General features: G+C 32.6%; 1 protein-coding gene across 3 annotated transcripts; it reads right to left on the reverse strand.

The window, feature by feature from the left end:
* Window positions 1-1,125: 1,125 nt before the first annotated feature.
* Window positions 1,126-7,069, reverse strand: LOC123898877 (signal peptide peptidase-like). Of its 3 annotated transcripts, none has more exons than XM_045949898.1 (12): window positions 6,944-7,069; window positions 6,570-6,682; window positions 6,185-6,300; window positions 5,710-5,861; window positions 5,519-5,604; window positions 4,861-4,988; window positions 4,243-4,293; window positions 3,752-3,838; window positions 3,544-3,613; window positions 2,131-2,267; window positions 1,916-1,993; window positions 1,126-1,374 (listed from the first exon to the last, which is right to left on the reverse strand). In XM_045949898.1, exons 2-12 carry the CDS (start codon window positions 6,607-6,609, stop codon window positions 1,294-1,296), a joined length of 1,026 nt encoding a protein of 341 aa, XP_045805854.1. In that variant the 5' UTR covers window positions 6,610-6,682; window positions 6,944-7,069; the 3' UTR covers window positions 1,126-1,293. The 3 variants fall into 3 exon arrangements, with proteins under 3 accessions (XP_045805854.1, XP_045805855.1, XP_045805856.1); XM_045949899.1 differs by having other exon boundaries at window positions 6,878-6,966; XM_045949900.1 differs by lacking the exon at window positions 6,944-7,069 and adding an exon at window positions 6,778-6,894.
* Between the last annotated feature and the right edge of the window lie 3,195 nt (window positions 7,070-10,264).

Here is a 10,264-nt window from a genome sequence, read left to right on the forward strand (position 1 = left end):
ACTCAGAATGTTATTTGACATTAATTTAGCATTGCATCAGTGCAACACGAAACCGCGTTGCTATGCTTGATGTAAATGTTTGTTTCTATCATATAAATATTCATTTATTTCTTCTCATCTTTTTATTTTTTATTTAAAAGGGGCAAAACTGCAAATACAAAAAATGTGATGTTTATTTTAAATGCAAAGTAGGTATCCATTTCACATAACCGCGAAGAATAATCTCACAAATTTTATTAAACTTATATGAACGATAAACTCCTAAATCTTTTAATAATGTTGCATGTCCAAACTCAGATTCTATTTTAGAATATATTTTTTGTCAATAAATGTCTTTTGTTAATGTGGTATAAGTGAAAATATAAATATGTTGAAATTAAATTATATTTTATGTTGATGGGGGCAACAATGACTTTATTGACACTTGTCAAAAATCGCCTTGAAAGTGTGTTATTTGTGTATATCACTCCCCTATTAAGATAAGATATGATTAATTGCAGATTTTTTGGGATAAACTATGTCTAGTTTGGATTTTTCAAAGCATAAACTCTGTCTGATTGAACTGATGACTAAGATTGTTTGGATTTTGGAAAACAGTCATTACTTATGGTATGCATTTGGTTTCTGGTAATTGCGAGTTGAGTGAGGGACTAGCCTTTCATAAGAATATTGGACAGTGTTCTTGACTGAGTACAAGTAGTTGCTGCCCAAACTATAGTGGTGATGATGTCAATGTGTTTTGGTGTTTCAAGATTTAGCCAAAGGTTCTTCAGATTTATCACAAAGCCATTCAAATTTGTCAGAAGACAATCTCTCAGAATAACATAACAAAATGCTGGGAAAAATTCCTGCCATTCATTCTTAGGCTAATTAAAGTGATTATTGTATTTGTTGCAGCTCCAAAAGAAGTATTTAAGTCTTTAAAAAAACCCGGGGAAGAGGCAGAAGAACCAGTTAAATAGTAAAAACAAAAAAACAAACCAAAAGAATCATTAACTTTTAACCAAACATATCAATATTGGGTATGTGTGAGTGCGCCTATCGTGTGCTGTGTGAGAAAAGCAGGGATGGGGAGAAAACCATTGGAAAGTTTGCTATGGAAACCAAAACTGGGCAGTCAAAGAGTAAAAGCAAAATACCGATTTGAAAAATAAGACTAACATATATTTTATAATCACAATCTGTTACAGAGGTGTGCTGCTGAATAAGTTAGCTCAAGTAACGACGTTCCTGGAAAACAACACTATTTCTCCTGTGAATCTCAAGGATTGGTGGTATTGGGCATGCTTCAACTTATTCATCCTTTTTGCTAGATTTGGCATCACTCTCTTCTTGAGATGAATTGGCAGTCTTTGACTCATCAAACTCCAACAACTGCATTATTAATAGAAATAAAATAAAAAGTTAGAACACCAGACCTAGCAATACCATATTCTTACTATCCTAATGTCTAAGCATGCAAGTGTAACCAACTTTTTATGACGGTAAAAAGCGTGTAACCAACTTAAAGTCATAAAATCATGTTTCCTAACTACCAAAACATTTATTCATATTCAGCTGCAGCAAAATATATTGGGCAGAACCTTTTAAAACTGGTCACGAGTCACAACAAGCATATTTAACCAAATCCCGTATTTCATAATCTTACATCTACGTATCTTATGTTACCTTAAGTACGTTTTAAAGCACTGGAATCCTTCATTAGCTAATTTCAAAACACATACATACAATATAAACTGCACTAAATCAAATTTACACTATTCTCAATATACTTGGAATATAATAGAAAACAGGAAACATTATACTATACTTCAGTAAAAGTGTAAAACTAATGCTTGAAATCAAACCAGACACAAAAAATATATATTGACATTGATATGAGAACGGAAAAATGGAAAAATTTAGCAAGACATACCTGTTTGACATCACCATTCCAAATGCAATGGGCAGCCAAAAATCCAATTACGGAAGGTACAATATACAAAAGAGCAGGCTGATAACAAGGATAACAATAAAAGAGGAAACATCATATTAGCAGTAAATTTGGCACTAGTGACCACCACAATCAACAACCCTCACACCATCCCCCCAAATGAAAAATAAAATAAAATGAAACCACATATCAGTCACCTGTGCAGCCTGAAACCAGTTCATCACAACAATTGTAAGGACCAAACCAAAAGTGTATCCTAAAAATGCACTCTTGAAGTACTGTGGCTGTTTTCCTCTAGACACATCAAACCGTAAAGCCAATGCCACAAAAATACCTGTTTGGAAAATAAAATAAACAGTCAAAATAAATATTAAGTAACAACCATGTGATTGTACAGAATTTAATTAATGTGCGCAAATAGATAAAAAATAGCTTATGACCTACTTATAAGAAATTTTAGCTTATGCAAAACAGCTCATTGACATAAGCTCTGGTGTGATAACCGCTTACTCCAATAAAAGCTCAAATAATCTATTTACCATAACATGCAAATCTATCTAATATAATTTTACAGACAGGATCAACTCTCATGAGTGCATGCAATAGCCTGAAATGTTTCCTGTCAGGAATAAGTGTGTGTGTGTGTGTGTGTGCGAAAATCACTCTGCATCAAGCAATTGCATGCATAGTCAATTCTAATTTTTGAAGAACCAACCTAGATCCTCGGCAGCCAACACACGGTTTAACTATACAGAGAAGTTGAATCAAGATCCAACGACTTTGCAGTGCACTGCAGTGGGTTCCAAATAGCTTAAAAATACAGTCTCCACAACCACACATTTCAGCAAAGCATTTATTCATAATGGGAAAAATAGGGTCAAAACAATGTCACTTGACTTAAACTAGTACAAGACCTTTGAAGTTCAATATACTGGCGCCATCAGATTGCATCACCACTAGAGATTAAACTTAGCTTTGAGAGTTTGTTCTTTGGATGATCAGTAATGCAGGCACCGGGAGAAAGATTGAAAAGGGAACAAGTTTTGTTGTTTGGGAGTTCAAAAACTTTTGTAAGGACAAATATTTGGGCTAGGCGATCTCCCCTTAGAAGTTAAAACCCTCACCTTTTGTTTCCCATCAAATTGTGGTCTTATAAAAAAAATAAAAAATTGTGGGTTGTAGAGTCTAAGATGAAACTTTACATTTCTGATCCTTTCCCTTCCTCTTGGTTGCCTCAGTTAATCATCCAAACAGGGAGAAGAAGGGAAACATATCATTTCCTTTCCATTCCATCCCATCCCTTCCCATTTGATTTTTCTTTAGTATTAATGTTCCCCCTAGAACAAGTTAGAGCGGGCTTTACAAACCAATTCTAGAAAATTCATGAAATTATAAATCCCGAAAAAATTGAACTTGTGATGTGACAGCAAGGTCAAATGCAAGCTTTACATGAGTCAAAATCATTTGGTTCTTTTTCCATTCCATTCTCTCAATCTACCAAGCACAGTTTAATAAAATCTAACACCAAAGATATACTAATAACTGAACTGTATTATAAAAGGTCAATTTCACAAAAGTAAGACATCAATACATCAACATGGTCATCCTACCTGGGATGACAATATCACCAAGTCCAAGCATTGAAAATGGCCTTTTCAAATCTGCTGTGGGGAACAGAAGCTGCAAAACAATTTGAATGACAAAATTAAGAGATTCATAAGTTTTTTTTATCAGATAGTTATCATGGCACCTAGACTACAAACATTCACACAAAGACATACAAACAAATAGTTCCATTGCGTTTAGCAAAAAATTAACCTTAATTGGAGCATCAAATGATTTTGCAACGCTGACCATCACAGGAGTGAAGAAAACCCAGAAAATATCATATACAAAAAGACCAGCCTGCAGAATACATAAAAGAGTCAAAGACCATATTGGAAAATAAAAGAATGATATAACGAAAAGCATATGCTTTAACTTTCCTAAACTAAGACCTAATATATCTGAGTGGAATAAAATATAGTTGTTAACCAGAGACATTTTTTATTTTCTGAGCTTAGATTTGATTGAAAAGTTTGAAAGGAAGTGGATAAACCAAAAGAGAAAGAACAAGTAAATAAAGCTAAAGGCCTTTATTTGAATATTTTTAAAATGAAAAGGAAAAGAGCAGTGCCGTGATTTTTCTGCAGCCAAAGGATATTTTGTATAGGAAGCAAGATGTCTCAAAACTAGTAAAAGAATGCAATTAAAAGTAATGAAGCTTTGAGCACCATGAAGTTCAATTAAAAACAAAAACAAATACCTACCAAGAGAATAGCACCAGTCTTGAAAGAACCAAGAGAAAGCATTTCAATTCCCTGTAAATGTTTAATATGGAGTCAGTGATGTCATTAACAGTTTACTACTAATTAAAAAAAAAATTAACTGATTCACAATTTCAAACAAACTCATAGCATTAAGATAGAATGTTTAATTCCCTCAAATAAAAGATAGGATGTTAAATTTATAATTCAAATCCCAATTTCTACTGGATAAGCTTAATTTATGAAAAGATTTCACTTAAAACCAAGAAATCAAATACCAAGAATATACACAAAACCCAATTATTGGTTCAATTGACAACAATTGAATTCATATAAGAAATGGTTAACAGGCACATACATATATACTTTCAATACAAGCAAACCTATCACAGTTAAACCTTGTATGGTGCTGTCAATATTTTAGTAGCAATTAGACCATATTTCCATATATATATAATAGGTTATCACTTATCAGGTATAGTTTGTGTACCAATTTTATATCATAAAATTACTCGTCAGGTACAGAATCATCTATATCTATATACAGAAAATTACAGACAGGCATCTATATCTATATACAGAATATTACAGACAGGCATACATATAGGTTAAGTGTCAAACCTGAATACAGAAAGCAAGACCCAATATATTATTTGCCAGCCAATGCTTCTTCAAAGCATACCAGGCACAAAAAAAAGTGCCAGGGACTGCAGCAACGATCTGTGACCTTGTAAACTCAAACTCTATAGCTGTGTAAGATAGTAGAAGTTAAAAAAATCATTCTGCATGGGTGAAGCAAGTTAATGTCAAGTAGATCAAGTACAAACACCTAAGAGTATAAAAAAAAAAAAAAAAAACTAGAACTAAAACCAATGCATGAATGGAATTAAACATTATCCAGTATTATTATACTTGGTTAAACTTATCATCCCTTCTCTAGAAAATAGTTCAAAATTCATTTAAGAATACAAATAGAACCTAAAGGTATTATTGCTGTGCAAGGCGCGTTGAAAAGTAGAATGGAGAGTTCGAACTTTCAAATAGATAAAACAATATATGCATTGTCAATAAGTAAATAACTCTCGATCTTATTGATAATCAATTGGTAAATCACAAAACCACCAGTAGCTATCAGTGGTTACACCGTTAAATAAAATAGCCAAAATCTGTCATAGTTGACTAGTTAATTGAAAGATACTACTAGATAACTTCATGTTACAGTTCAGAAAAAGATTAACGTCAGCAACAATAAAACAAAATTAGGCAGGGGGTCACATACAGCGAAAATATGGAAAACGCCATACTATGACATCCTCATTCCAATGATTTGGCAGAAAGCGTTTAATAGAAGGCAATAATGTTGCCCTGTAGACAGTAAAAGAGAAAATGTGTGTTACAATAGAAAATATGTCCCAAAAAAAAGGATCTATTTACCAAATATTAATAACAAGTGCAAAGAAAAGAACATACGAAAGTGCAATAATGCCAAGTATAAAGAAGTAGCCTGTCAACACAGTGTTCACCAAGTCCTTAGATAGAAACTTAAAGAGTAAGAAAAGTGATAATAGCATAGCACTCCCAACAAAAGGAAAACGCATAGCATGTTCATTAGACATTGTCTCCTGCATAATTCAATGCAACATAATTGACATAAATCAGATCTTAAGATAAAAAAAGTGCAATATACATAACTAAGGCCCCGTTTGGATTTGGCTTATTTTTTAGCTTATGAAAATAGCTTATGCAAATAAATAAATTTTTCTGTTGATTCATAAGTTTTTACTATCAAAAATTGTATTGTTATAACTTGTTTTCTCATAATATACTTTGAAAAGCTTATAATAATAATACATAAAAGCTTATTTATTTGCATAAGTTGTTTCGCATAAGTTCAAAAATAAGTCAATCCAAACGGGCCCTAAATAATAATCAGGCTATAACTTACTGTTGGTGGGGTTGGTTTTACAGATCGATAACAGCCCACAAACACAGTGATGCAAGCAGTCAAAACAACATTTAAATTTGGATCAACTTTCACAACGAGCGGTGCTAAGGTTAAACCTGCCGCAACATACAAAATGCCGTTAATACAAAATTCTACAAACCAGATAAAATCTATGAAAGCTTCTACAAAATTTCAGAACCAAATTTCAAAAACACTATCCATTTCCTGTTTAAGCGTATAGTTTAAGCACATCATTACTATTACATTGTAGATTAGTAAACTCTAAAATGCATAAATAAACGAACTTTAATCATAAATTAAGAGTATCAACTGAAGCAAAAAAGCTTAATAAACAAAATAAAATTCAGCAAAAAGAGAATCAAACCTAGTAAAGCCAAATTCGCAATTCGCTCCGTGTTCTTCATTTTCCTAAATTTTTCGAAATGCGGTACAAAAATTATAGATCTAATAAGTTAATCACTGTGATAATGGCCCCCGCTGCAATGAAAATCACAGAAATTAGAAATCGCACAATCGATCGATCAATCCAAAACACAATTCACCGAAAAAGTAACAATGGAGATTGAAGAAACCTCCAATCGTAAGAGAAAAATTGGAGCAGATCGGAGAAAGAAAGAAATGAAGAGAAATTGATTTGGGGAAAAATGATTTTATTAGGGTTTAAAGTTTTACCGAGAGAGTCAACGGTCAAAGAGAACTGTAAACGGAAACTGTTTAAAAAAGTGCGTCATAACTTACCAATGAGATGAGAAGAGAGAACCGTTTATGCCAACGTGGCAGGTTTTGAATTGGTAAGTGACGAAATAGATCGGTTATTTACCATGATGATGATAAATATGAACCGACCCACGTAGATTTAGGTCGGTTAACCAATCAAAAACTTGCCATTCGTCACGTAGGATTAAGGTTTATGGCACTCATCTTCCACTTGCTTGAGTGACGTGGAATGGAGAAGTGAGCAACAGGATAATACAACATTTTCCCTTTGTTTATTTTCTTTGCCAAATTTAGCAAACAAAATTTGATTTTTATTTAATTTGGTTGACATCAAATGATTTCACACCCTCTCGATCACAGTTGCGGTGGATCGAACCGTGTTCTCTCCACCTATTAGTATCTATCTAATACTAGCGGGCCAGGCAGGCGCGTTTCGCGCCTGCCTGTGTCTAACTTATGTACCCAAAAAAAAAGATACGCTTATGTTATGGTGAGTTTGTTAATAAAAGATTTTTGTTGCTACTAAAGAAAAGCAAGGGTAATGTTGGTATTATGAAAATTCTACCCCAAAACTCATGTATTCTTTTTATATATTATAGTATAGAATAGATATAGATGAAAAAACCATAAAAAAAAAGAAGAGAGGAAGTTAAGGGCAATTATGGAATAATTAAAAAATCATAAAGGAAGTTAAGGGCAAAATGGACCCAAAAAAATTCAGCCCAAACTCCCTTATTCCCTTTATATATTGTTATAGATTCCGCGCCTGCCTGTGTCTAACTTATGTACCAAAAAAAAAGATACGCTTATGTTATGGTGAGTTTGTTAATAAAAGATTTTTGTTGCTACTAAAGAAAAGCAAGGGTAATGTTGGTATTATGAAAATTCTACCCCAAAACTCATGTATTCTTTTTATATTATAGTATAGAATAGATATAGATGAAAAAACCATAAAAAAAAAGAAGAGAGGAAGTTAAGGGCAATTATGGAATAATTAAAAAATCATAAAGGAAGTTAAGGGCAAAATGGACCCAAAAAAATTCAGCCCAAACTCCCTTATTCCCTTTATATATTGTTATAGATTACTTATAGTAAAGGACATTATTACTTTTGTGATAATTTTTTCTACTCAGAAGCATAACAGTGGTATTTTAATTTTTTAATGGGTGATAACGTCTGAAGCATATTTATTTTATATTATAGTATCTCTCCTATTTGATATTGCAGATACACAAGACACACATCCTTTCTTTTCTCAAATACGCTTTCAACAATGTCATCTTCATCCAAAAAAAGCATTTCTTTTCATTTTCCTTTTGTGTTCTTCGCTGCAATGTCTTCAAATGAAGTGAAAATAACGATACTTTATGATGATCAGTTAAGGGTTTCTATATAAGAGACATTTATCTTATACAGAAACAATATTATATTTAATGTTAACACTGATGTCAACCTTTCTTGGAGTTCTTCCATTGCAACTTATGAAATGTCTCTTATCGAATTTGAGATGTTCTCAGCTTTCTGAGACATTCAAGTATTTGGTTGGTGAGTTATATACATAGAATGTGTTGAGTTTTAGTTTTTTTTGGGTTTTATTTAAATATCAAATACATGGTGTGTTGGTGAAATCTTTTGACCATTTTTTGTAAAAAAAATTCATACATCATTAGAGTGATTACTTACATTTGACACAACAAGAAATATTTTGATGACGGCGCGACCTCAACTACTGTTTCTTTCAAGCTCACATATCGCAAGTTGGTAATTATTTGATGATGTCAATGTTAAAATAAGGTTTTGTTGATTTGTCCCTGTTTCTAACATGCGAATACAATCCTTAGTTCTATTTTGTATTTTAGCAATTTCTAAGTGATTTATTGAACGTGGAAACTCATATGATTGTGAGCTTTGTGGAGAGTATGTTGATCTTTTTCGTGTTTTGATGGAAAACCAACCGTTGGGAATGCCCGTTGTTGTACTCCGGTTTGCTAGAATTACAATCCAACAAGGTTTGTGTTTTTCAAAATTAGTTTGAATGTGTATTTAAATATTTGATTAATGTTGTATATTTGCATATGTTATTGACTGATTCATGTGATATACTAATAGGTTCTATTGTTGTTCAAATGATATGGTTTATATTTGTTTTTGTTTAACTAGATAAAGAGTTTGGAGAATCAACTTAATCACGTTAATTTTTTTTGTTTTGTAAAAGCTAAAAATATATTAAAACGATTATGTAACACAAGACGCGCTAATATAACATATAACGGAAACATTATAAGATAAAAATTATTCAACTATAAAAATTTTGTTCAATGATTCTCTTATATAGAAATTATGTTCAGTGGATTAGTTTCCACGTATCCGCTTCACTCACAATAAGAACAACTAAATTATTGGGTATTTATTTCTAAAAAAAAAATTAGGTAAGCAGTTTTGAATGTAAGTGAAATCAATACCAAAACTATTGTCATATGAAGGAAAAGAACTCAATCGAAGAATGAAGGAAAAGAAAATGAAAGGTCGTTGCATAACTTAAAGAAGGGGTGGTTAAAGTCAATGTCATAAGAGAAATTTTAGAGATAGAAGCAAAGCTAAAGGTTATCGATGAAAACGAGGTCAAAGAAGAGATTGAGGCCGAGAATGCAAAAAAGATGGAGGAGTTCCTCCATGTGCACCATAGTGTTCACCAAATCTTCATTGTGCTGTCAAATCCGTTCACCACTATCATTATAGGATCTTGTCGTTGGATCACTAACGACTGGTTGTGAAGGGGGTTGTCGAAGTCATTTGGTGGAGACAAACCTACTGTTGCCACATTCTGTTTATGGACCAAAAATACCACCCAAAATATAGTATATAACCCGGACAGAAATTATCACGTTTCACGCCTTGCACTATGTACCTCTACATCCGAGGATTATAATAAATAGGAAGGTTGTAGGAAAGTGAGGGGTCATTCCAGTATTCGGAAAAAAATGATTGGTAGGAAAACTCTCAAATTCTTGTAAGGAAGAGACTCAAAACTCTCAATTTTCTTAAAAATTCATTGTGTAATCCTATTCTATAAGGCAAGTAATATTACTATTAAATTTCTCTATTACGTACTAGTTTCTATCATAATCGTGCCATTTTTATAAATACTAGACAGATATAAGGGGCAGAACATGCTGATTTTGTCATGGTAAAATGTACTCAAGCCGCGAAAGTGTAGACTAGTAGTAAAGAGTCGGGACGTTGAAAGAGTTAAGAAGGAAGTCCAGGGTTTAATATCCTTGGCTACCAACATTTCTCCCTCCCCTCTAAATATGTACCAAAAACTAACATTTGCCTATTAAA

The sequence above is a fragment of the Trifolium pratense genome, linkage group LG7 (genome assembly GCF_020283565.1).
Source record: "Trifolium pratense cultivar HEN17-A07 linkage group LG7, ARS_RC_1.1, whole genome shotgun sequence".
NCBI lineage: Eukaryota > Viridiplantae > Streptophyta > Magnoliopsida > Fabales > Fabaceae > Trifolium > Trifolium pratense.

Excerpts from the sequence above, each read along its gene's own strand:
- LOC123898877 (XM_045949898.1), bottom strand. The coding sequence starts at position 6,609 with ATGAAGAACACGGAGCGAATTGCGAATTTGGCTTTACTAG. Across the intron at positions 6,301-6,569 it reads TGCGAATTTGGCTTTACTAG|GTTTAACCTTAGCACCGCTC; the intron begins GTTTGATTCTCT and ends ATGTTGCGGCAG. Across the intron at positions 4,294-4,860 it reads GTCTTGCTTTCTGTATTCAG|GGAATTGAAATGCTTTCTCT; the intron begins GTTTGACACTTA and ends AAACATTTACAG.